This window comes from Drosophila suzukii, chromosome 2L (genome assembly GCF_043229965.1).
Source record: "Drosophila suzukii chromosome 2L, CBGP_Dsuzu_IsoJpt1.0, whole genome shotgun sequence".
NCBI lineage: Eukaryota > Metazoa > Arthropoda > Insecta > Diptera > Drosophilidae > Drosophila > Drosophila suzukii.
In genome coordinates, this window is record NC_092080.1 from 4,042,711 (window position 1) to 4,069,414 (window position 26,704).

The 26,704-nt window shown below is 37.4% G+C and overlaps 5 protein-coding genes across 5 annotated transcripts; 4 read left to right on the forward strand and 1 right to left on the reverse strand.

The window, feature by feature from the left end:
* Positions 1 to 7,839: 7,839 nt before the first annotated feature.
* LOC108011887 (uncharacterized) lies at positions 7,840 to 8,540 on the reverse strand. The gene has a single exon (XM_017077137.4). It carries the CDS (start codon positions 8,435 to 8,437, stop codon positions 7,886 to 7,888), a length of 552 nt encoding a protein of 183 aa, XP_016932626.3. The 5' UTR covers positions 8,438 to 8,540; the 3' UTR covers positions 7,840 to 7,885.
* Positions 8,541 to 8,831: 291 nt separating this feature from the next.
* On the forward strand, positions 8,832 to 10,676 carry LOC139354719 (uncharacterized). The gene is made up of 2 exons (XM_070998964.1): positions 8,832 to 8,981; positions 9,039 to 10,676. The coding sequence occupies exons 1-2, from the start codon at positions 8,934 to 8,936 to the stop codon at positions 10,635 to 10,637; spliced, it is 1,647 nt and encodes a 548-aa protein (XP_070855065.1). The 5' UTR covers positions 8,832 to 8,933; the 3' UTR covers positions 10,638 to 10,676.
* A 4,851-nt stretch (positions 10,677 to 15,527) lies between these two features.
* On the forward strand, positions 15,528 to 16,303 carry robl22E. Its single transcript, XM_017078515.4, has 2 exons — positions 15,528 to 16,016; positions 16,086 to 16,303. The coding sequence occupies exon 1, from the start codon at positions 15,611 to 15,613 to the stop codon at positions 15,902 to 15,904; it is 294 nt and encodes a 97-aa protein (XP_016934004.2). The 5' UTR covers positions 15,528 to 15,610; the 3' UTR covers positions 15,905 to 16,016; positions 16,086 to 16,303.
* A 7,845-nt stretch (positions 16,304 to 24,148) lies between these two features.
* On the forward strand, positions 24,149 to 25,058 carry LOC108021670 (myosin-2 essential light chain). Its single transcript, XM_017090485.3, has one exon. It carries the CDS (start codon positions 24,359 to 24,361, stop codon positions 24,932 to 24,934), a length of 576 nt encoding a protein of 191 aa, XP_016945974.3. The 5' UTR covers positions 24,149 to 24,358; the 3' UTR covers positions 24,935 to 25,058.
* A 737-nt stretch (positions 25,059 to 25,795) lies between these two features.
* On the forward strand, positions 25,796 to 26,670 carry LOC108012956 (vesicle-associated membrane protein-associated protein A). Its single transcript, XM_017078502.3, has 3 exons — positions 25,796 to 26,005; positions 26,063 to 26,507; positions 26,563 to 26,670. The coding sequence occupies exons 1-3, from the start codon at positions 25,898 to 25,900 to the stop codon at positions 26,643 to 26,645; spliced, it is 636 nt and encodes a 211-aa protein (XP_016933991.3). The 5' UTR covers positions 25,796 to 25,897; the 3' UTR covers positions 26,646 to 26,670.
* The last annotated feature ends 34 nt before the right edge of the window (positions 26,671 to 26,704 follow it).

Genomic DNA, 26,704 nt, shown 5'->3' on the forward strand with positions numbered 1-26,704 from the left:
AAGATGTCATTATATATACATAGGTAATTCTATTAAAAGGTATTCTATAGAATTCATAAGCATTTGGGAGTCAAAAAATGGGATATGCCAGTACATTAACATTCTTAAGTGTTTTTATACATTAGATAACCTTTAAGAAACTGAAAAAATGCCATATTCCGTTTTTAAGAGCTTTTATGATACAACCAAAAATTAAATAAAATTGTTTACCACTGAAAAATATTTTAAAAAAATACAAGTTTTAATAGGAAACTAATATTTAATGTAAATAATACTATCCGAAAATAAAACATTTTTTAGAACTGTAATCTTTTACAATAATAAAAACAAAAAATATTTAAATTCAAAAAATAACAGGTATATTAAATGGCATTTTTTTTTAGCTATGCTAAATTTAAATGTAAGAATTAAACATGTAATTCAATTCTAGATTTGAACATTTTTTCAATGTGCATTTCTTCTTTGACAATTCATTAGTTCGAGTGGTATCAGACAACGGAAACGTTAATGCAAACATTTTACTTGATGCAATCCGACACGTTCTTGGACTGTTTTGTTGACAGACCCCGAGAGATAATGGCTCCAATTGAAAGCCATATCCAAACTGAGTCACAATGGCTCATAAAACTAGAGCACATTTGCGAAATACTCTCAAAACATTGTGTCCAAGATCGCAGTGGGTGTGACTGGGTGGTAACTCAGCTTGTACTTTTTTGCGCCACAATTCCCATGAGTCAAAAATCATTTCAAAATCAGCAACAGGAACCTAACTGTCAAGGTATAATACCAATGATCGCCGTAATGGGTGTGACTGTTTTTACCTAATGGAATAAACCAAACATACACATGAGTCAAGCCCCTGCAGAATCGATTTTATAAACTGGCGCCATGCTAGGGCTCAGTTTCGTCTGGGTTATGGTTGTTATCTAATTAAAATGTATAAATAGACGTTCAGCTCAGCATAAGTGCGAACGTGGAAAAATCAAATCGGAAGCGAAAGACCTTGAGGGGCATTTAAAACTATTTTCTATGCTTTCTCCCCACATTCCCTGTGCATTTCGCTTGGCATTTTCCAATTTGGCGAACTTTGTACCCGAGTTTTTGACCAAGTGCCGAGCTGCAAGCTGGCCAACTGGCAAACAGTTTAGACCCGGCGTCATGGCGATGATGTAGATGCCTTTCTATGGCTGCACCGAACCAATCTACTTCTTATTTTCCGAACCGAACCCTTGCCGTTTCTCTTGCTCCATTTGACACGTTTTCAACGCCGTGGAAATGGGGGAAAATGCGGGAAAATGGGGTAAAAGCATTGAAAATCTCAACTAATGTCAAATGCTTTGTTGTCGAAAATCCAGCTGGATGAAAAAAGGAACAAAGCTGCAAGGTTCCTCCGTTGACACATTTAATTTAGTAGTGGGATATTTATCAATCGGATGTATTAATAACAACCAATGCATCATTGGGCCAAGATAAATGCATTTTCTTTGGGATCCATGGATCCCAAGCGGATGCAGATGGCCTCGAATTTCGGGGAACCCCCCTTGGAGCATCGATAAGAGGATTATAAAATATGCAAACACCAGTCGCGATAAGCTTCAGTACAAAGCCCCTTCAAGTTTCCACTCAATGTCGAGGGTGCCGTGCAAATATTTACAAACTGTCGACGATTTGCTTTGATTTCGATAAGACCAACAAAGCGTAACGTAAACGAAGTGAGATAACAACTGATTTCATTCACAAATACAAATAGTCGAGGGGGGAAAGTGGTGGCGGTAATTAAACAAATCGTTAGTCACAAAAGTTTACGGCGAATGATTAATCTTTGATAATAAAATTATTCTATTTGCTGATAAACAGACATTACATTGTGATTATGATGATAATACCTTGACTGACCTTAACATTCAAAAGTTTTATCATATCTTATCATTTTGATTTATCAGCTTTGCATAGCATTTATTTAGTTTGTCAAGAGCATGTCACTATTGATTGTCATTGCTGTCATATTTTGAAAGAGCTTTTACATATTTTTACGGACCATTTTGATGTATTAATTCGACATGAACAGACAATTTAAGGAATTTTTTCATAAAGGATCTATCATATGTTTTTATAAAAATTTTAGACATTAAATAAATAATAATAATTAAATATAACCCATTGTAAATTATATTAATAGACTAACAAATATTTTTTTACAAAGCCCATAGCGCCATCAAAATGCCTTTAAGAGGATGAAAATTGGAGTGAAAATTCAGTCACACTTGAGTTTCCCGAGCAGTTTACTTTGCACTCCCTATCTTTTTCTGTTTAAATCGTGCTCTCTTTCTCCCTCTTTTATTCAAGTCCAAAGGAGGCGCATAAAAAATGTATTCACACAAATTTCTTGTGTCAACTTGAAGTTTTTAGCGAATTAGCAATTTGTGCAGCGGTCGCAGTGGAAATTTTATACCAAATTGCAAATTCGTGTTGACTTTGTTTCAGTAAATTTTCCACCTCGTTTTTTATCTGCTGAAGTAGGGCTTTTCGTTTCGTTTCATTCTGCGTCCTCGTTTTTTTGCCCAATTCTTTTTTTTCTTGGTGTTGACTTAATGGAAATGTAAATAAAAAGTGAAGTTGAGGCGACTAAAGCCCCGTCTGCATTTGACTGATAAGTTTTATACGTATTTTAAATCTTTATATATAGTTGTGGGTAGAGAAGAGATTCATGCTCGAATGCTGGATTAATTGTCAGCTCATCCGTCTTCATTTGTCGTTTGTGTGAAAATCTGTAGGATTGCCATGCATATTAAGTGGAAAATTTATAAAAACACATAACTGCAAGTGATGTGCGTCATTTAATTGCCACACGACTGCTGGCAATGACAGCTGTTTGTGTTTTGATGACTTAACTGCTGAATATCACGCATACGCAGTGTTGCGTTTCACAAGCTAACGCATGAACTTTTGTACCAAGTACAATACACAATATTTTAATTCAACCCCTTTCTTATCCCGAAATTTCATTAAATTTCCTTGAAGATAATGTTCCTTACATGCCTGAAAGACTTCGAGGAAGAACGAACCAATATTGCATTCTCATTCCACTGCTTATGCGGATATCATGTGTACATTGCCTGTATCATGAGCCACAAATTGCAGCTGCTGCTCTTTAATGCCACAACTTTCGATGCCGCAACAGCTATCCTTGCATGTCCAAGTCCTGGGGAAAATGTCTGGATGGAGTGCTGTTCAAGCATGTTGCAATAAAACTAAATCGAATTCAAACACAAAGTTCATTTACAGTTCATCAACTCGGGCTACCCAAACAAAATGTGGCTCTCGGAAACTTCTAAACTTGGCTTTTATGCTAAATTAAGTGTGCTTGGGCCCTTAGAACTTGGATGATTGGAAGATTGAAAGCCTTAGTGTTAAATTGATTCCTCAGTTTAGCTTCAGGTGGTCAAATAACATATTTTGCCCCCAAGCAGAAACCAATTATGTGGGCTTATTTAAAGAATTTCCCATTAGCTGATAGTGGCTCTCATTGATAAACATTTATTGTGGGTTAACCTGCACTTTATAAGTGTATACTTTCGACCGAAACTGAAAGCTTTTGTGGTTTAGCATTTTCGGAGCCAATTTTCCGGTTATCTGGGTGACACAGAAAAATCAACCCGAAATACCGCGGGGAAATTGCCATTGATTTCGATTAATTTTCAATGGCTTTTTTGGCCGCCGAAATATTGCTAATTGCGTGTGTAAAGCGTATTTATTTTTTGTGGCCAGCACATCCCCGATGTTATGCATTAAATAAATTTGCTGATAATTTGATTTTCCACAAAAACGGTTTGCCACGTGTTTAGCATACTTTTGTGGGTTGAATGGATAAATGGAAAATTTGCAGCTGCTGAAAGTGCACAACTGGTAAATGCCCTTTGGCCATCATGCGATTTATTTGACTTCAGTCTAAAGGTCACTCCGTTTGACTTATTTGCGCTCGACTGGCCAACGAAAAATCGTTTTAAGTGAGCATTGAAAATACGATGGAATTTCTGCGAGAAAAGCCGCTGAAGCGTAAAATGCCGCTCAAGCTGAGTAACTGGATTTGCTGACTGCCGGGAAAATGCTAAATTACAGACGGAAAGTGGGAAAACCAATTGGAAATGCTTGCACACACTTGAAGCTATTCAACATTTGCACTGCGATTTATTAAAATGGTAAGTTACAGAGGTAGTACTTATTGCGTTTGAAGAGTATCCATCCTTTGTTCAAAATTTAAAAAAAATTTTATAAGCTAGAAAATATTTTTTCCGAAAATTACATGAAGAGAGTATACAAAACTTAGTTAGGAGCAATCATATTTTGTTATTACTAATTTAAAAATTTAAAAAAAATAGCAAATGCATAGAAACGTTTTCCTTTTACAGTTTATTGTAATGGTACTTAAAAAATACGTATCTTATAGATACAAAATAAAAAAATAAATTTTAAAGTAATGATAAAATGATTTAAAAGTATTATTTTTGTTTATAAAGTCCTTACAAAAATTAGCAATTATATTATAGACATTTTCTTTGTCATTCTAAATCGAAACTGGTTCACAAATAAACACATTCCCAGTTCTTCTTCATATTTAGGAATGAAAATGTGTACTTAGGCACACCCAGCTATATATATCTACACCACACACTTGATTTCGGTTCTGTTGTAATTTGGGTGCTAATTTCCTGCTGCCGAATTCGCCTGACATTTCCACCAACGCTAAAGATTTGCATATCTTTTGAGCCGCAGCATGTGGAATGCAAGTTGGGGATTTGGGAAAATCCCCCAGCCTCTATCTATTTCCCAACCCTTTCGACCTTTTCAACTGTTGCCGGAGCTCCGTGATGTATCCACTTCGCATCGTCTATACGTTTTGACAGCTGCTCCTCGAGTTGCTGCTTCTGCGGTTGCCAAGTTTGGCTTTTGACTCGAGCATTTGGCCTGGCAAATTACCAGAACCCGAGTTTAAGATCGAGACACTTGCCAGTGGCGGGGAAAAGGGGGAGCATCAGTAACAGTTCGCATAGAACATTGTGGCTAGATAAGGAATTTCCATCACTTAATTGACATGTCGGGGATTTGCGTGGGTCCCTGGCTGGGAGGGTGATTAGTTGGAGTTTAACCAAAGAATATCCATTAACAGATATGAGACATCAAAGATGATATCAAATCCATCTCCAGAGTCAACTTTTGCACATTTAGCCTTACCACTTATGATAATGTACAATGTATTAATTCAGGTTATAAATAGGAACGTAATTTCAAGTATGCACAACCGGAAATCCCTCAAAACTTTAACCCGGAAAATCGTAAAACCTCCATATCCACCTTTCTTCTATTCTCCAGACTCTCAATTGTTTCGTGTGCATCTGCCAATTAGTCTCAGCCAGACGAATTTTTGGGCACCAGCACTGGAAAAGTGAAGCCCATTTAGCCATTGACGCAAAATGTCACTTGTCGTCGTCAGAATCCTCATCCCCATCACCATCCTATCTCTATCTCTAACCCCATCCCCATCCCCATCCTACATCCTTTTTTCAGCAGTGCGTCATAAGCGGGTTATGGAATTTTCATTTCAAGTCCAGAAAGGTCGCCTTCGGCAGAAGGATCTGCAAAGTGGGCGTGGGCTTTACTATGAACAGATGCCAATTTCTGGCTAAGAATACTGTCATTTTGCTGTGGTAGAATAATGGTTGGAAAGTCAATTTCTGGGCTTTATGGATTACGCATTTTGGTAGCCAATTGAATTTTTTGCAATGATAGAAAATGCAACCAAAGATTTAAAGATTCAACAATTTTATAGTTTCTTTTAATTGACTTGGTATGACTCTCTGTGTACACTCAAAAAAATGTAGTAAATCAATAAGAAGTTTTTATTAATAATTTAAATAATTATAGGAATGTTAAGGATTTATAAATATTTCTATAAAAATCTATTTGTATCGTTTCTTTTAATTGACATGGTAAGACTTTCTTTGTACACTGATATAAAATGTAGGAAGTTCAAAGGAGTTTTTTGTTATTTTAAGAATATTTATTTATTTTATTTTATTTTAACAAATTAAAGCTAGTATATAATACTAAAATTAATATTTAAAAAGAAAGAAGAAAGAAGGGAAGAATAATTTTAGCAAGGATTGTAGTAAGGATTCTTAACTATTTTTTGGACATAACCTATTTTTAAAATGCGTAAGTAAATTAAATTTAAATTAACTTCTGATCTTTTATTTTCTTCATCATTTCTAAATGATTTTTATCACAAACGTTGTTTTTAAAATTTAAATATCTAATGCATGATTTTGAATTAATTACACTGATACTCATTTTTACTGTTCCATTTTTTATCAGTGTAGGTATCCCATTTTCACTTGTAAGCAAATCTCGTTCTTTCAGTTGACCTTGATTGAGCTAGCCCTATATTCCCTACCCCATCGCAAGTCAATTTAATTGCCAGCGGGCACAAACTGTTTGCTGCCGCTACCCTTTTGACGTTTAATTAATATGCAAATGCTGCCTCGGCTCGGCATTTCAATCCCGATCTCATGCGCTCAGCATCTGGCACTTTTGGCTGCTCCACATGCGATGGCCACTTCTTTTCCAGAGGAAAGGAAAGGATGTGGAGGACAAGGATGTGGATGACTATCCTGCCAGATTCGCTGGCAGCGTAAACAAACCGAGGAGGAATTAGAAAGGCAGCTTAGTCATTCCGCCGGCGTCGCAGCTCCAATTGCCGGATGAGGAGGAGGAGGAGGATGGTCCTTGGTATCCTTGACATCCTTCGGCTGGTGTCCCACAGGAATGCCCGCTCGGAATTTACGAGCCGCTCGAGATTAGTTTCCCCTGGCTGTTTGCTTTAATTGCGACCATATAGACCATATAGACCATATAGGCTATGGGGCGCAAAGGGGGCGTGACCGAGTGTCGCCGAGTCAGCAAACAGGCAGCCATATCCTCCATATCCTCCATATTCCACATTCCACATACGCCGTGTGTGCCGCAGGAGATGCCCCAAGATTGGTGTCGCTGCATTGTAAATATTGCATTGGGCAAGCTCAAATAAACACACTTATCGCATCGAATGGGGAGTCGTAAATATATATGTATATATGGTACATATATCTGGGATGCATAAATTGTTGGCTCCCCAATCGCGTGTGTGTGTTTGTGTTGTGCCACCATTTTATATCTTATTTATTTCAATTTTTTGCCCATTCGTTGTTGTCGCGACGTGTGTCGAATGTGCGGCACATTTTATTCGAATGTTTTCATTCGGTTGTGTTCCTTTATTTTTATCATCCTTCGGGATGCAATTTAAAATATTGCATACTCCTCACGCAGCTCCACTTATTTTTTTCCGGGGCTTTTCACTTTGTACTTTTATTTTTCCGTGGCCATTGACGTGGCCGTTGAGTTGAGTGATTGCAATAAATTATTACCGAAAGTTTATCACGACCAATGGAGCAGAGATTGACGCATATTGTCGTTGGAAACGTTCTTAAAGGAGTAAGCATATTGAAATGGGGACTAAAAATGGGGAAAAATGCAGGAAGTTTATTGATTTCAGGCATAGGAACATCCTTACAATTTTGAAAATATTATTTTTTATATTTAATACTATTTTAGTTGACCAGGCTTAGGATTAAAGGTTTTTATGACTGACAAATATTAATAATTTAAATTGAATTGGAATAAGGATAATGAAATTGAAACTAAAATTGGATTGTAATGTTGCCAAAAGTTTATTGCTTAAAGGCATAAGAACCTTCTTAAAACTTTAAAAATATTATTTCAATATTAAATATTATTTTATTTGACTAGGCTTAGGATCACAGGTTTTTAATGACTGACAATTGTTAAAAATTTATTTCTTGACTTTCTGAAAGAAGCGCTCCTTCTGCAAGTTCTTCTTTTCCCGGCGTAGGACATTTATCTCCTCCTTGGCCACGAAGGCAAGGACACTGTCTGAGAGACAGTCGTCCTTGGAGCCGAAAAACTTTTGCACATCGTTGATCTCGAAACCCTTCAATAACCAAGCCGATTCCATGGTCAGAAGAATTACTGTCACCGCCGATTGATTGATTTGTTCCACTATCCAGGTCTTTTCGTCACTTAGCGATTTTTGCAGATTTTTGCAGATTGAATCCACCAGGAAACGCAGTACTTGGAAGACGGGAAACCAGAAGGCCACCAAAAGCACCTGAATCGCCAGACAGAGGCCCACCACCTCCAGAATCATACCCACTTGGCTTACTGCGGAATTCGTCCCGCGCTCCGATTTCAGTTTATGCAGGAACATAATGGCTATAATCAAGAACACAGTTGATTCCGTACTGGCCTCGACGGGATTGTAGAAGAGGCCTATGCAGTGGCAAAATATCGAAATAAGCAGGGCTACCATATAAGGGACTTCCATTTTTTTTCTTATAAAAATTATTCAATTTACAAAAAACCAGGAATTTTCGTAGAACTTTTTCAGATGACTGACTGTTGGATGATTATGATTGTTTTGAAGTATGTGTGAGTTCTAATTCATGACCTACTTACTTTTTAAATTTGTAAAAATTTGCACAGGAAAGTCTTAAACGATATTTCCGTTTTAGCTTATAATATCGTTTTAAAATACAAATAAACATTTTATTTAAACGATTTACATACATCTAAACTGTTTTTTAATTATGAAAAAATTGTTTTTTATTTTAATGGTATTAACCTAAGCAACCCATTTTTTATAAACCTGAATAATATAAAAGAATTTTCCTAAACATAGTAAGCTACGATTTTCTAGATCGTCAGTTATATTGGGACAATAGTCATTCCCATTTTTACTTTCATAGCGTTTGGATGCTTTGAGGCTCTCCGGAATAAAAATAAATATTTTTTTTCTTTACTTTTTTGAAGTACGCAGCAAAATGTCAGCTCGTTCCATTTTGATTAAAGACCGACCGATTATGAAGCGAGTAAGTGTTTTACTTCTAAGAACTTTATAATACTTTTAAGAAATGAAATTTTCGTAGAGGATGACCATAACTGGAACTCGAGCGTTACCCGTTAACGTGATAGAGCAAATCAAGCAGGGCAACTTTTTCGAAAATCTAGGTAATAACGACGTTGTGTTCAGACGACCTGTCAATGATGATATTTTTCGCGGAAACAACGATTCGCGTGGTTGGAATAGCAACAATTCCGGTGGGCAATTCAATTTGAATCGTAGTACTCCACCACCACCCGAGAATCTCAACTGGGGATCCTTTTTCAAACGCGATCGTTCTCCAGTTCGCAATATTCGTTTTGAAGGACTCAATGATTCTACTCAGAAACTTCGGGAACCTAACTATCGTCCCATTGCGGAACCGCCTTTTTGCGATGATCCAATCAACGGTAATCATCCTCCCATGAATTTTGATCGTAATGAGGGTCGCGAGTCGAATGAATTTCGTCGTTTTAATACCAATTTTACGGAACCAACCTCTGGATACAATAATTGCGATGATGATTTTGAACGTCAAGAATTTTCTAATGAAAACTATGGAAACGGTGGACGGCCAGATTTTTTCAACGACAACTATCAAAACGGTGGACCTCCGGAATTTTCCAATGAAAACTTTCGAAACGGTGGACATCCGGAATTTTCCAATGAAAACTTTCAAAACCGCGGACAGCCGGAATTTCCCAATGAAAACTTTGGAACCAATGGTGAGCCGGAATTTTCAAACGATAGATTTGGAAACAATGGACAGTCGGTAACTATACGCGGACCTGAGAAAACTTCCAGATATATTGAGATACCGGAAAAAGTTTTTACGATTGGTGGCTTTAAGATGCCGTATGTGACCAACGTGATTGGTAATGCGCCCTTTACCGGTGGGAGGACTTACTTTGCGCGCTTTGTGAAGAGGACTCCTAACTATATTATACGCACTACAAACACCAAGGAAATACCCCTCATCCAGCATTTCTACAACGAGATGATTGATGTCAATGATGATGATGATTTGGCGAGCAAAGACCGTTCGTCCAACTTTTCTATCATCCGTTATCGGGAGAGTTTCAGCCAGGAGTGGACCAAGGTCTATCGGGGCAGGAACTATCGAACCTGGGAGGGATGGTGGAAGGATTTCCGGAACATCGACATAGACATCCTCGAGCAGTTGGAGAAGTTCGATTGCTTTAATGTGAAGTGGAACTTCATGATGCCAGGAGAGGTTCGCGATACTGCCGAGCTGATCAAGAGAGCTAATATCGCTCTGACCAAGAACAAGAACAATTATCTGGGCAACATGAAGGTCCTCTATAGCCTGATGGACCACAATTTCCTCGGGAATTTGAACATGGAGACAACCGCCCAGCTGCAGGACATCATTCGATCGGTGCCCAATCACTTGTGGATCTACAAGTTGCGCGGCATGATCTACGTGTGGTACAACTACAGTCAGGTGATGAAGTCCAAGGACACCAGCGATAAGAAGTACCAGATGGTCCTCAAGCAGTGGAAGAGCCCCGTCATCCATTGGGTGGCCTACCAGGCCTTCAAGGAGCTACGGTCTATCAGCCAAATTGAGTATCCCCAGTTCCGTGAGGTCTATGGCGCAGACAGCAAGGTGGCTAAGAAATAGACCTTCTAATTGTAATGGTTAACAGAGAAATAAATATAAATAAATGTTAACATACCATATATTATGCTTTTTTTGGTAAAACTTGTATTTAAACAGATATATTCCAAAAAAATATAAGAACCAACCCGTAAAAACCCTACTTATGTCAAGTGAATCCATATTCTGAGACCCGACGCAATTTATTCAGCTCCACTTGCATAAAGTTGTTTAATTTGTTATCCCCAAAGTGCACCTGAGCCTCAGGTCTGAGAGGGAAAACCAAAAAAAAATAGATATATAAAAACTGAAGAAAAAACAGGCAAGGCAAATGAATAAACCAACAGCAACGGAAAATGACGATACAAACCAAAGAAGGCTACAAAAAAATAAATGCAAAGCGCTACTGCATATTAATCCGACAGAGTATTTCACTCAACCTCAAACACTCACACACCACAGGGTGTCCTGGCTAAAAAGAATACCATAGGTATACAAAAAAAAATGTATAAAATATTACAGATCCTAATTTGTCTCTGTTCTATAGGTGTTTAAATGTAATTTAATATATTTTTTACAAACCAAAAAGTTTTTCTATTTTGGCATATTAGAAATAAGGGATGTGATACCAAAACCTCAAACTTTAAATGCTATTAAATTTTTATACTGAAATTTCAAATTGGTATTATTTTTTCCTGTGTAAGCAAGGCCATCAGGACACATTGGGAAAGGACACGCTGTCGGCGAGATGGGCGACCGCGAAAGACATTTATTGTATCCTTAGAGCGCCTGACAGACGCGTGCTGAGACGATGATGAATCTGCTGCCGCCGATGGCTCCGGCCTGCTGTCTCCGCCCACTGCCCACCACCCACTGGGTCACCACCTCCTCCTCCTCCTCCACCTCCACCTTCATCTCCTCCAGAATCTTTGGGGGCCCAAAGTGAAAAACTCGACTGGCAGCAGCCAACGATGCGGCAGAAATGACGACAGACGGCCTTTGGGAAAGACGGCGGGCAAGTGACGAAAAAAATGCAAATAAAATGCCGGCTTATTGAGTCGGCGCCGCGGAGAAAGGAGAAAGTCGGTGGCGAACAAGACACTTTTTAGTTGATTGAAAAAGGTGATGTCAAGGTTTTTTTCTTTATTTTTTTCTCTATTTTATTCATCGTTGACCTTTTTCCGTTAAATATGATAGAAGTTTTTCACTTTGATAAGAAAATGTTGGGGGTCTGGTAGGAATTAAAGTGATTAAGAGATAGAAATGAATACAAAAAGTAATTTAAACTAACAATAAGTGCACAAATATATCAAAAAAGTAAACAAAATTAAATTTGTTAAGAATATACCCATATATTTAAAGACTTGCCACTTCTGTGCCAAATATTGTTTATTTCATTTATCAAGTTGAGTTAGGTTCAAAAGCCAAAAGCTGGCTCATCCAAAAATACACCCCACATCCACATGCAAACAGAGAGATGTAATAAAATACTGAAAAGCCCAACAAAAAGGCGTCAGGTGCAGACAAAACAGTTCCTCACCCCCAAGAGCCCGGAAAATGCCATCCTTGAGCACACAGTGGGGTATCCTGTTGACGCATTTATCCTGCCCAGAGGCTCCTTTCACAGGCCCACGCTATAATATTTAATTTAAAATGTTATTCCCCCGGCCCATTTTTGCTTATGACTTTGCGACGCAAGCGAGCGTCAAATGGAAAAAGTGTCACACTTTACCAGGTTCCCAGTATAGGAGTATTTTGTTTAAGAACCTTAAGTCTCCCCAAATCAGATCGGATTGCAAGCGTAGGTAGGAAGCGATTTTCGTGGTTTTTGTGCCGTATTTACCCCATCCCACACTTCACTTGCGATTTACGCTATATTTAGGAACACGACGTGCGATTTATTTCAAAAGGTTCAAAGCCCCTCTGGGATTTTGGTGATTAACCTTTCTCAATGGAAGTTATTTCCGCACGTTAGGGAGGGAAATAAAAAACACAATTAAATCAATAGAGTACAATGCTTAAATATACAAGGGAGAAATCAACTGGGTTTTGAAGATATTGCAAAATAACTTATAAAGGTGTCTTAAAGTATGCTACAATATTTTTTCAATTCAAAAGCCCTATGGATTCTCTGGGTTTTTTATTTCGTTGCATACTTTTGTGCCCAATAGCTTTAAATAGATTATTTTTAGCGACGTTGTTTCCCCTTTAGTCATAATATTTGGAATTTAGTGATAAATCACTTATAAAGGTATCTAAAAGTATGCTACAATATATTTCCAATTGAAAAATCTTATGGATTCATTGCGTTTTTTTTTCGTTGCATACTTTTGAACCCAACAGCTTTAATAAGAGTTAATTTACCGACTTTCTTTTCCCTTCAGGCATTATAATTGTGCCCTTTAAAACTGTTTTACAGAGTTGAATTTTCCGTCACACACGGCAATTAATTAAAATTCAATTAAGAACAAAGCTGGCACGTACACAGCCACAGCAATGCTCAATCATAATTTAAATTTTGGCCAGAACGAAATTAACCGGCATAGAGGGCCTGAAACTGGGGGCCATGTTAATGTAATGAGTGCGTGTGCCCCTTGCTAATTGCAAATGAAATCCGATTCTCATTAACTTGCTCGGGCTCATAATTCACTTACTCGAATTTGCCACTTTAAATTGGAGTTCTCAGGATGGTATGTCGATATGTCGGCTCTGTTGATCTCATTATCACCTTGTGGCATTGTTGAAATATTTGCAGAAATGGCCAAATATGCCCAATGATTCGTTGATTAATAAATAATTCTTTATTCAATGGCGTTATGCAAATGCAGAGTGCAGGAAGCGAGAGGTGACAAAACAGAGGATATGCTACTGATGAATGATAAATATGACCGGGAATATTTATTAAAAAAATCAATTAATTTGCGATTAATTACAGATTCATTAAACGAGTCAAATATCATTGAAATAAAATGTATTTGCGTGGACTTAAATCGCTTAAATGTCAGTTGAAAACTATTTTTGAGGCTGCAGAAATGAATAGCATTTTAAAGTTCAAAGTCTGAAAAGCCAGAACCAATTAAAAGTGATTTGTGACATTGGCAGGCCGAATTCTATGCATAAATGAAACATTTAAATTATTATAAAAAGTGCAAGACAAACTTGTTTTCATAAATATCAAATTACACAGCTGCATATTTCTCTTTAAACAAATACTCGAATTGCCATTTGAGTTGCAAAATTGCATTGTACAATGAAAAAGGGTTTTTGTTTTACCGTGACTTTGTAACTACTAAAAAGCGAATGTTTGCAGGTTGCATAAATTGCAGAAACATTTGTAAATATTTTAGTTTCGTGTGCCAGCATCAACATCAAAACAGGATCAAGGATTCGGACTCTCTGACTCCTGTTGCACTTCAATTTGTTTTATTTCTATTTATTTTTTCCCATTTTTTGCTGTTTGCCCAGCCTGCAAAACTAACTATTTATTCAACAAATATGTGCAATAAAATGCATAGACGCTTTCCACATTTTCCCGCCCATTTCCATCGCCCATTTAACGAAGTTAGATGGAGTATTTTCCACAGTTTGACTTCTCCGGCATTGCATGACAAATTACATTTGAGGTTTTTCACATGGACATTGATTTAATTACCAAATGAATTTCCTTGCCAGCCAGAAGACGAAAAATAAGTTTAATTTCCCTCAAGTCTGGCCAGAAATTTGCATATATGTGCACAGCCCGAATCCGAATCCTTTTCACGTCCATCCTGTCTGGCTGTCCGCCCGTTTGAGTAATTTCATTATGAGTTTTAAGACTTTTAATTAATTTAAAAAGTGAACAATTTTACACTCTTTTTCATAACAACTCCGGCCGTAGTCCCCAGTCCGAGGTCCGTAGTCCAGCTTTTGTCTGCCGAAGTCTGGTCGAGCCGGAAGAGTGGCATAATTTCCGCACCGCCTCGAACTTGATGCAAACATTTCATCTGCATTTCGAGTGGACCAGGACCAAAAGCTGGAACAGGATCTGGACCAAAAGCACCACCGAGGAGGGCCATTGGCAGCATCAACAGCATTCAATTAATTTTCCGTACTTTTGCCATCCACAAAAGCGAAACTTTTGCAGTCCGACATCCGGCATTGTTGCCAACTTGAATGCTTATTTACGGACACAACAGCACCAGAAGCTCCCGGATTATGCCGAACATCATAAAACTTGTATCGACTCGTTAAACTGGCAGATGAAATGAACCAGTCGTATTCAAAGTCCCCTAGACATAACACTGAAAAAAATTATATGGAATCTACAGGTATGTGATCCTAATATTGGTACTTCCAAAAGATTAATTAACTTTGTTTTAAAAATATTATGAATTTAAATTCTCAGACCTTTTTAAAACTTTGTTTTTAACTACAAGTACTTCTTAATTCAATTTTGTATTATGTTCATGACGCTTAAAAAACACTCGTGATAAATGTTAACCCCGCGAATTCTTGAGAGATTGATTTTATTTATAGTGTTATTTTTCACACTCATGATGCTTTTTTTGATCATGCATGAGCGAGGAGAACTTCCATCAATATGTGATCGATATTTATAGAATTAATATTTATTTACTACTATTCTACTAATACTACTATTATACTACTAATTCTACTACTATGCTACTAATACTACTACTATACTACTAATACTACTACTATACTACTAATACTACTACTATACTACTAATACTACTACTATTCTACTAATACTACTACTATACTACTAATACTACTACTATATTACTAATACTACTAGTAGTATAGTAGTAGTATTTTAAGTAGTACTTTTGATATGTAATTTTGTAGTGATTTTTACGAACACTGAATGGGACCCATTTTTTTCAGTATGCCCTGAAATTTCGTTTATTTTTTCTGTTATTATTCGTAAAAAACAAACACATTACCCCCAAACATACACTTCTACATCGAAAACTCTGTGAAATAATTACCAAAAAATGTCCGCTGAAGTGGAAGAGTTGCTAAAGCGCTTTCAATCCTTTAAGAACGTAATCGGAATTATAGTGGTGGACAATGACGGGATACCCATAAAGACTACCCTGGAATACAACCTGACTCTGCACTACGCGGCCGTTATGCAATCTGTGCGGGAAAAGGCTCGCCAGGTGGTCCTGGACCTGGATGCCACCAACGAATTCACCTTCCTGCGGCTGCGGACTCTCCAGCACGAGGTGATGCTGTGCCCGCAGGAGGATTACTTCATCGTGGTCCTCCAGAGCCCCTGTGACTAGAACTGCATTTAAAAAAAAAAATATATAAAAATAAAATACGCACTCTGCGGATATGCTCAATTCAGGGCCGAAACCCCATTTCATTTGCAGCCATTAAAAGGCAAAGTGTTCGGTAAATGAAATGTTATTAACATATTCGCCATAGTCTCCATTTCGCCAACCAGCATTCCGTCATTAATAGCATACAGCTGCAAATTATTTGCATTGGGAATCGGAATTGAATTGGAATGTCATTTGCGTGCCGAGCAGTCTTATTCAATATGCATCCTTTGGCCCGCATGCATATATGTATGATGCCTTCCTTCTTTTTTTCCACCCACGAAACCCACTATCCTGTCCGGGCAAACTCATTTACAATAAATGAAGACTGACTGAGGCAGCCACGAAACAAATAAACTTTTTTTGCGGCCCTCGCCAGGATGCGAGCATGTAAGGATGCGGATGCGGATGCCACGGATGCCACGGTAACCAAAGGGAAGGTTCCTCCGCTGGGTTTTGCTATTTTTCATTTAATTAAATATTTTACATGCAAAGTGCATTATGAGCAATGGGCGAAGCAAAAACCCAGTTGATAACTTGGTAAAGTCACAAGGATGTCTCTCGGGAGCCCAGGACATCGATGCCAATCCTATACACCTATCGACCGGTGCAGGATGGAACCATTCACTCGAGATAAGTTCGTAAGCAACAAATAAACAGTTGGGACAGGATGTAGAACAGTGCTGTCACAGCAATCAGCTTAAAAGAGTAGAAAGATGAACCATGGAATAGAGGAATACATTTTTAGTGGCATAATTTAATGGGCTAACCGATTTTTTAATATTTTCTAAGGCTGTCTTGAAAATCAGTAAAAAAATTAACAGATATGACTGAAATTGCAGCATTAACAAGGCTTCTGGTTAGGGATATAACATTAAATCCATTAATGGAGTTTGAAAATTAAAGATGATAAGGAAAGCAAATAAAAGTCAGTACTTAGATTTATGTTCATATATTTGTGCAATTAACTTAACATTTTAAAATACTTAAAAATAGTTCTTATTCGAGTTGATTTTAATTACATTTTCATTTTAATTTTCATTATTTATTGGTGGCTCAGCGGTCACTTTAATTTTATTCTCATTTATATTTACCTTACTAACTTCAGGCTTTAAAATGTTTTCAGTTTTATTTTCATTTTCGTTTACATCACTTATTTCAGGATTAGGACTGATTTCAACTGTACCTTCAGTTTTATTTACATTACTTATTTCAGGTTTAGAAAGAAGCTCAATTTTAATTTCAATTTTATTTTCATTAATTATTTCAGGTCTAGGAAAAGTTACTTTACTTATTTCAGGTCTAGGAAAAATTGTAATACTTTTATCATTTTCATGAACTATACTTATTTCGGGGTTAGGAAAGGTTTCAACTTTAATTTCATTGTTATTTACGTTTCTTTTTTCGGGCTTAGGTAAGATTTCAATATTAGTTTCATTTTTATTAGCGTTACCTATTTCAGGCTTAGGATTGCTACCAATTTTAATTTCATTTTTATTTACGTTGCTTATTTCAGGTGAGTAGAGGAGTTTAACTATAATATTAATTTTATTTTCGTTTATTATTTTAGGTATGGAAAAAATTTGAATACTATTTTCAGTTTTATTAACAGTACTTATTTCAGGCTTAGGATTGGTTTCAACGTAAATTTGAGTTTTATTTTCTTTGGCTATTTCATACTTAGGAAAGGTTTCAACTTTAATTTCATTATTATTTACGTTTCTTTTTTCAATGTTAGTTTCATTTTTATTAGCGCTACCTATTTCAGGCTTAGGATTGCTTTCAATTTTAATTTCATTTTTATTTTCGTTACTTATTTCAGGTTTAAGGAGGAGTTTAACTATAATATTAATTTTATTTTCGTTTATTATTTTAGGTATAGGGAAAATTTGAATAATATTTTCAGTTTTATTAACATTAATTAATTCAGGCTTAGGATTGGTTTCAACTTCAATTTGAGTTTTATTTTCTTTGGCTATTTCATACTTAGGAGAGGTTTCAACTTTAATTTCATTTTTATTTACGTTTCTCGCTTCAGGCTTAAAAAAGATATCCACATTACCATCTTTTTTTTCTAAACTTCCCTTACTTTCTTCACACTCAAGGCTCCTAATCGCGGATGAGATCCAATCTCTGAAATAGACTACACTTCCATAAACTCCTGGCAAATCGGGCTCGCCGCAATATAGGCCTCCTTGAAAGATTGCAACAAGCTCAGGGTTCTCCGAACCGAAGCATACTAATGGTCCACCATAATCACCAGAACATGAGCCCTTTTTTTGTCCTGATGCACAAACTTGCTTTTCAGCATCATATTTACTGCCATAGACCTTTTGACATAACGCCTGATCCACGATAGTGATGTTGACACCTCTCAGTACTGGCGCCCCCAAAGTGGAGCCAAAAACTGTATCTCCCCAACCAGTAACCAAACATTCTGTTCCTATTTGAGGCACTTTAGTTGCCAAGTTAATACTGTTCACTCGTAGCGTGCCAAGTTTTAGGGAACAGTCCAAAAGCAGCACAGCAATATCGTGGGGATCAACTTGGTTCCTTTTTCTTAAGAATTTCTCATGTATTGTAGCTTTCCTTATCCTAACAACTTGATCACCGAATCTCGGGAAAGACGACCCAACACTCACTGAATAATTATCAAGTTCTGTGGGCTCTATACAGCGAGCTGTAGTCAGAACGATCCTTTCGCTGTATATAACACCTCCACAAGTTTGTATACCATACCACAATATAGCCACTTGGTAGGAAGCTTTCTCAATTGGAACAACGACTCCACCAACGATCCTTAGTTCAGGCTCTGGAATCCTGGCCGAAATCACGAGGGCAGCAACTGACACGATGATTAAGAACTTGGTAATCATGTTGTATTTTCTCAGATTGAAGTTCTTTCTTTAATGATTTCTCCCTGGTAGATAAAGACTTAATGTAAAGTCTGCGAATTGGAGCCTTCTTTTATAGGAGTTTTGCGTTGGTGGTCTGAAAAAGCCATTAATCATCTTTTACAAATTGTGCAACTTAACTAAAGCTTATCGTTTATCCAATTGTTTAATAATCTAAAAAACACTTTTGGTATTATTTCATTATAGATATCTTAATAGGAAAAATTCTAGAAAAGTATTAAGTCTTTGACAACTGATTAGCTGTTTGAAAGTTAAGAGCTTGATTAAATTTAATTGGTAGAATTCCATGATAGTAGGCCATGACATTAGCAAACACTATATAAGAGTGGTTTTCGAACCAGTTGAGACATCAAGAACTCAGAAATACTGTAGTCTGTATATAGTACTTTCTGTCATCGTTCTAGATATTGTTAGAAGGACCTGAATAAAGTATTATTAAATTATATTTTTAGGGGAATACAAAACCTTTTAAATGGTCAAGTGCAAGCAATTGTTCCCTTTAATTTTCATAGGAATTGTTTCTCTCAATCACTAGATAAACTTAACAAAAATGGTTTTAAATGTGGACAAAATTGTTTTTTTGATTTTTTAGAGATTTAAGAAATGCAGGGGTATGCTAAGTTTTAGGTGGTTTGAACTTAAACATAACAGACCCAACCAAAAAAAAATATTAAAATGTTCGACGTCCTTGTAGTCAAAGCGCTGCTCTTTGTTTTAATTCTAAAGAAAAACCGATAATAATAATTTGTTTGTTATGACATGAACAGAATAGAAAAGTCATCAAAACTCACGGTTCGCATATTACGAAATATCTGCAAGCTTAAAAAATTAAATGACATTTTCGAGAGTTTTTCCATCAGTGTCTAAACATTTCGAGACAGTAATAAAATTGTATTAATGCAATAATGTACTTTATTTTCAAAGTTGTAACGTTGAATACATCAACTTTTAAAGAAATTAATCTTGTATTGAGGTAGAAAAATGTACTGCGGTCAAGATCCAATTCTCGAGCACGACAACATTAGCGTAGACATCAGGAAAATATGGATGACCACAGTAAGGGGTCCATGAGACAATTCCAACAAGCTTGTTATCGGGAATACTGACCAAAGGCCCACCAGAGTCGCCTCGGCAAGGTCCTGTACTGATGCCTTTAGAACATATCATATCATCGGTAATAGTTGCATTATGATTGGAACAAGACGGTTGGCTAGCACTATGGGCTAACTCGCAATTCTGGTGGTCTTCAATCAGAACGTAGGCTCCCTGTAATTCTGTGACACCAGGTGAGCCATCATCTATTGATGATCCCCAACCGGTGACTAATGCCCATCTGCCTGGTTGAGGGGTTTCATCCGCTATCTCGATGGGATAGGCACTTCTTCCCAGGGGGATTTTTGTACGCAATATGAGCACAGCTATATCATTTGCAAAATTTCCGTTGGTCCCCTCCGGATAGTACTCTCCATGAACTAAAACATCAGATACATTTGCGACATCACCTTCTAGCTTTATCGATGATCCATAGTATACTGAAATGTCAGTCGCTTCATGGTCATCAACACAGTGGGCAGCTGTTAAAATTATATTTTCTGCATAGATGACTCCACCGCATCCATCTCTGTCGCCATTTGGTTTTTGGATATTCACATACACTTGCCAGGGAGCTGCTTCGATGTCCTGAGGAAAGCCGCAAACTATCCTTTCTTCCACTGGAGGAACTCGTCCTGCAGAAAGGAGGGCAACTGCAAGCAGAAGAATCAAACTGTTTAGAAACATATCGAACTTGTTTAGATGGGCTTCGGTTTGTCAACTGAAAAGTGGGTGCCCCTTTTATAGTCGTGGTCTTAAAATCAATACATTACCAGACTACTTATCTATAAGCAATATTTCGACCCCTTTTGTTTATGTTTTTTATGATTTTAAGATATGAACGTAATTATATCCGGGTGAGATATAAGATATAATTGTAATTGTAAGTTCTTTTTGCCTAGATTAAGATAGGTTTAAATAATAAGAACTTCAAATATTTTGGAACTGGTTTTGCCACTGAACGTCACATTTTGTAGTTTTACTGTTTTACAAAACATTATTTTTAAAAAATCATGCAGCTGGGGCTTATGAGTACCATATATTATGAGAAGGTAATTAAAATTTCTGACATGTTAAACCATAAACACGGTATTCCATTACACTTATCTGTATGCGGAAGAGAAAAAACATACCGGTAAAATTAAAAAACATAATCAAGATAAGCTGGCTCCAAGTTAAATGCTAGATAGACATTGACTTATAGCTTTCTAGTAGACCACGAATTAGGCGCTTTTATAAAAGAGTGCGTTTTTTCGAGTTAGGGTATTGAGAACTCTTCTGCGGAACTGGTAATACCCTAAAAAGTTAAAAATGATAGTTTGCTGCTTATCATTCGCATTGCTGTTTGGTGTTGTATCTGCTGGATGGATAAAAGGACCTGAAGAACGTGTCGTTAATGGAATCCCTGTTGAAAGTCACATTCCTTTTCAAGTGGCCCTTTTAAGAAATGGGACTCAAGCGTGTGGTGGTGTTATATACAGCGAAAGGATTATTTTGACTGCAGCACACTGTGTTATTGGCAAACAGGTCGATTTATCAGTACGGGCCGGATCTTCGTCTTGGAGTAAAGGCGGACAATTGGTGGACGTAATAAAAGTAATAATCCACGAGGACGCTAATCCTGAAGGTATTAATGATATCGCAGTGCTCCTCCTGAGCTCCCCACTCAAATTTGACGACTTAACGCAACATATCGAATTGGCCGAGAGTACTCCTTGCGCAGGAACACCGGCTGGAGTAAGCGGATGGGGATCTAGAAATGTCAGTGACAAAGGTCCTGATAAACTACATTTCGTTGAAGTTAACGTTATAGATCGAAATAAGTGCCAACAGGCCTACAATTTATTAGCAGAATTATTGGCTGAAGACAAGCCTATAGCTGTAACTGAGGACATAATCTGTGCTTCCGCATATGGCGACGGTGCTTGCCACGGAGATTCTGGAGGACCTTTGTATACCTTTGAACCCCTTAGGCTCATTGGCATCGTGTCTAAAGGCTATCGATGTATAACACCTGGACATTTCACTGATGTTGCATTTTTCAAGACATGGATCGAGAGTACTGTAAGCCGTTTGAATTGCTGCCTGGAAAGTAAACCGAACCTTGTAATTGATCAATCAAACAACAATGTTTGATAATACTTAAAACAAATCTTATATTTCATTGAAAAAAGTTGTTATATATTTATGAAAACTAAAATGCCTCGGAATGTGGAATAAATATTTTTATGAACAGCTCAGTTATTTTGTCTTCTTCATTAAACTACGAATTAAAACTGTTTTAAAAACGTTGGTTGCAATTTTCACATTTTTTTTATGAATTTTTTATGAATAATTAATCGCTATTACATTTTTTAAGTTGGTTCTTTTTCATTTTGACATCGATTTTCCTGTGGGAACCCCTGTAAAAGTTAGGTCCTTTTAGTAGAATGTTAAACAAGAAAGGAAGTTAGCTTCGGCAAGTGGAAGTTTGTATACCCTTGCAGTTATAATTATTAAATTTAATTCAAATTTCTTAAAAATACAAAAAATTATATTCCCAATAGCATAAGATAATATGTTAAAAACACCGAAGCTATGATTTGTTTCATATTATTTTCCCACCAACTATCCGATCGATCCTATGCGAGTTATATGATATAGTCGTCCGATTTTGATACAATAAAATTTAAAATTCAGAACTAATCAAGAAATGTTATTCCCAAGCAAAGGAGGTTATATGTTAAGAAACACCAAAGTAATAATTTTTTTATACTTTATGGGGTCGGAAACGTCTCCTTCCCTACGTTGCAAACTTCTGACTGAAATCATAGTACCCTCTGCAAGGGTATAAAAATGTGCCAGCCGAATATGGTTAAAAAAAAGTATATTTGTTTGCCCTAACATTTAAAATGGTCAACACCCACACATGAAATATTAATAAATTGGAATGCAATTTGCTTTTGGAACACCTTTATTTAGTTATAATGCATTAAACTTTAATATTAGCTGCACTCAGGATCCAGTCCTTGAACACTACAACATTAGTATAGATATCAGGAACATATGGTTTATCACAACCAAGATGCCAGGAAGCGAGACCAATAAGCTTGCCATTTAAATTAACCAAAGGCCCTCCAGAGTCACCTTTGCACACTCCTGTTCCGTTGTTGCTAACACATATCATGCTATCGGTAATAAAATAATCCGCAATAGAATATATTTCTCTGCAACTCTGCTGATCATGGATTGTAACAAATGTCCCCATCAAGGTATTTGAGGAAGAATCAGTATCATTCGCATCCGTATCTCCCCAGTCAGTGATTAGTGCCTCTGTTCCTGCTTCAGGTGTTTCATCGGCCAACTCGATGGTAGTAGCATTATGTCCTAGAGGAATAGGGGAACTCAAGACGAGCACAGCTATATCATTGGCATAACTGTAGTTGACTCCATTATAATCTTCGTGGCTAATTGCCTTAGACACCTTTACCAATTCACCAGATGAATTTTTCGAAGATCCAAAGTACACTGATATGTCATCGGCTGCAATGTTTACAATACAGTGAGCGGCTGTTAAAATTATATCCTCCTTGTAGATCACTCCACCGCAAAATTTGTATCCGTCTTCACCAAATTCGTTGGTTACTTTTATTTTTAAGTACACTTGCCAAGGAACGGTTTCAACGGTTACAGGAAAACCTCCGATGATCCGGTGATCTGGTTGAGGAACCCGTCCTTCACATAGTAGGGCACTCCCAAGCAGCAGGGTCAGAGACTTTAAAAACATATCGGACTAATTTTAGTTGGTTGTGCAATTCAAGACAAGTCGAAACGGTGTGTCTCTATTGTAGAGTTAGTTCCTCTTTTTATACCAGTTGAAAAAGTCGTTGCTTTTACGAGATCTATAAATCATTGTTCAATGTAACAGTTATTAGCCCCTTATCTCAGTGACTAGAAAAACCATTAAAATATTAATGTTATGGAGATTATCCAATAATCACTTGAACAATAACTTACAGATAACTCAAACGGACTGGTTTGGTATTCAGAGATAAATAAACAAAACGAGCCATAAAATAATTAATATATGGATTTTAAGTTGTATTTATTTTCTCTTTAGAACGTCGTTCTTATTAAAAAAAAATTTTATGAAATTTATATTTATGAGAACTTTATTTGCCAGATTCGAAACATTACTCAATCATCTTCTGACATTTGTAAATTAAATCTGGATCAAGTCAGTTGTCTTTCACCTGTCAGCATGTCCGGCATAATCATATTTCTGTGTCTTCCAATCATTGTTTCTCGTTTGCCCAGAACCATGTGCGTCATTTAACAGCTAACATACGAATAAAGCTGGCACCCGTCCATTCCGCACTCCGTAATCCATAAGCCGTGACCGTAAACCGTAGACCCAAACACCCCAACGATGTCCGAGAAAGGCAATCAACCCCACCCATCATCAATTCATCCATCATCAAAGCAACCAGGCTGCAATCAGAAGATGATGAGCAACATGACAGCACCGCCGCCTAACCCAAAGCCGGATAAAAACCACATTCTGGAGATGCATGCCATCTTCCTGGGCCATGACACTCGTGGCGACAATAAGATATCCATCCGCCACCTGGGCGACTGTCTCCGCGTGATGGGTGCCAATCCCACAGAGGCGATAATCAACCAACATGTCCGGAAGTATCAAGCCTCCACCATGGATCGCATTTCCTTCGATGAGGTGATGACCATCTACGGCAGTCTGGGAAAACATGGGGGCAGGTCCAGTCCAAAGAGGAAGCTGATCGAGGAGAAGCAGCTAACATACAGCCTGAGCATCTTCGATACGGATAACTCCGGTTTCTTGTCCGCCATCAGAATCCGGCGTCTTTTAACCCAGTGCGGTGAGCGAATGAGTGCCTTTGAAGTCGATGAACTCCTGAAGGGCAGGATCAACGAGCAGGGATTGGTCAACTATAAGGAGCTAATTCATGATATTGTCAATGGGTAGCTCAAGAAAAACAAAAATGAGATGAAACCAACTGAAAAGATGAAAGGGGAAGAATAATCCAGAAAGCAAATCAATCATAGACAGGTGAAAGTGTGTTTTAAATAAATGTATGTTGCAACCCCAAGGAGAATATGTTTTATTGTGTACTCTAAAAATAATATATCAAAGATAAGATAAGATTGAAAAAAGTCTAGAACTAGTCTATAGAGGTCGACCATTAAATAGATTTTAAATAGAGTTGCTAGCGAATATCAGTGTTATAATATAGTAAGCATATTTGATCCTTACCAGAAAATTAATTTTTAATGATGCTGGTAATATTTCTACACCAAAAATTATTTCGTTCCCTCAAATTGTAAAATAAACAAAAAAAATGCTTCTAGTGAATTGATTCGGTGAATCAATCTATACGCCCCCAATGCCATTATTTATCCAGAGCATCCACCACATATGGCATCATCAATTGTTCACCAGACTCGGTACTCCGTACTCAGTACTCCGCAGGGAAATGAATGACCCAAAAAGGCAACTGGACAGCTGAGTTCATCATCCATTCGGTTGTGGGATTGGGAATGGGAATAGGATTTTGGAATCGGAATCGCTGTAGCTGTTCTGGCTGCCCAGAACAAGTGCAATGGATTGCAAATAATTTCAAAGCGCCGGCCCCGAAAACATGGAAAGTGCCTAATGCTAATGCGCGATGATGCCTCCAGCTGTGGTCAGCGATTCGGTGGGTAACATTTTTGGGAGGATTTTGGGTGTGGCATGGCATCTGGTGGCAATAAATGCAAAAACATGCACTGCACTCGGATCGATGGGCAGCATATGCAAATGCTGTCAGAAACATTCCGATTCCTGGCATATTTCCGACACATTTCGGTTGCTTTTGAAACAGAAAAAAAGAAATAGGCAAACCAGCACAAGTCAAAATCAATTGAAAGGGGGGGATTTTAGAGGGGTAGAATGCTTTGCGTAAGTCCTCAAGTTCTGACTTTTTATGCCCCATATGATCGAAGTCAAAGGAGGATAGTGACTCTGCTGAATCCCACCAATAGGCAGGTTTTGTTCAAAGTGAGATGCTCCAAAAATAAAAGTGATATGCTTGAACTTTTTAACTATCTTTTCCAGATAAAATCAAAAGTCTGGCGGCACTATACCGTGATTCCCAATACAGGCAAAATAGAACCATATACCTTCATCGAGGTCAGCATTAGTCTGAAAGACTTGGATTTTCACGAGGATCTAGATTACAATCATCTATTTTCTATCCATTTTATGTATGCTCCTCGTCATCATTTAAATGGCCAGACAATTCAGTCAATTTTTCGTGAAGCTTCCCGTAGCAGCATTTCCACAAAAAGCCTAGCCGTTCATCTAGAGGCTAAACCCCTTTCTTTGGCCAATTCTAGTCTGGATTCTCTATCTAGTAAGGTCAAGATAAATATGGAAGGAGGTCTGCAGTTAAGAGCACTCTGTCCCGAGTGTCCAAAGATGTTGGCTCCCCAAGAACAGAAAAAGACCAAGAGAAACGGTCTTATATCCAAGCTAGTCATTATAGGCTCCTTGGTGGCAGGTATATTTAATATATATTCATTTTTTAATGAATCTCTTTTAAGTTATAACTTCAGTTGTGTTTACAGCGTATATGCAACGTGTGCAAATGTATGATATGCTGATAGACAACTTTAACTCAGAGAAAGAATTTATATGAAACGGTCAAATATTTACGAATGGTAATAAACCTACCAAATGGTTGATGCATTCTAAAAT

Bases quoted from the DNA above. Each gene is read 5' to 3' on its own strand.
- LOC108011887 (XM_017077137.4), bottom strand. From the start codon at position 8,437: ATGGAAGTCCCTTATATGGTAGCCCTGCTTATTTCGATATTTTGCCAC.
- LOC139354719 (XM_070998964.1), top strand. From the start codon at position 8,934: ATGTCAGCTCGTTCCATTTTGATTAAAGACCGACCGATTATGAAGCGA. The intron at 8,982-9,038 runs GTAAGTGTTTTA...AAATTTTCGTAG, and splicing joins ACCGACCGATTATGAAGCGA to AGGATGACCATAACTGGAAC.
- robl22E (XM_017078515.4), top strand. From the start codon at position 15,611: ATGTCCGCTGAAGTGGAAGAGTTGCTAAAGCGCTTTCAATCCTTTAAG.
- LOC108021670 (XM_017090485.3), top strand. From the start codon at position 24,359: ATGTCCGAGAAAGGCAATCAACCCCACCCATCATCAATTCATCCATCA.
- LOC108012956 (XM_017078502.3), top strand. From the start codon at position 25,898: ATGCTTTGCGTAAGTCCTCAAGTTCTGACTTTTTATGCCCCATATGAT. The intron at 26,006-26,062 runs GTGAGATGCTCC...TATCTTTTCCAG, and splicing joins ATAGGCAGGTTTTGTTCAAA to ATAAAATCAAAAGTCTGGCG. The intron at 26,508-26,562 runs GTATATTTAATA...TTATAACTTCAG, and splicing joins TATAGGCTCCTTGGTGGCAG to TTGTGTTTACAGCGTATATG.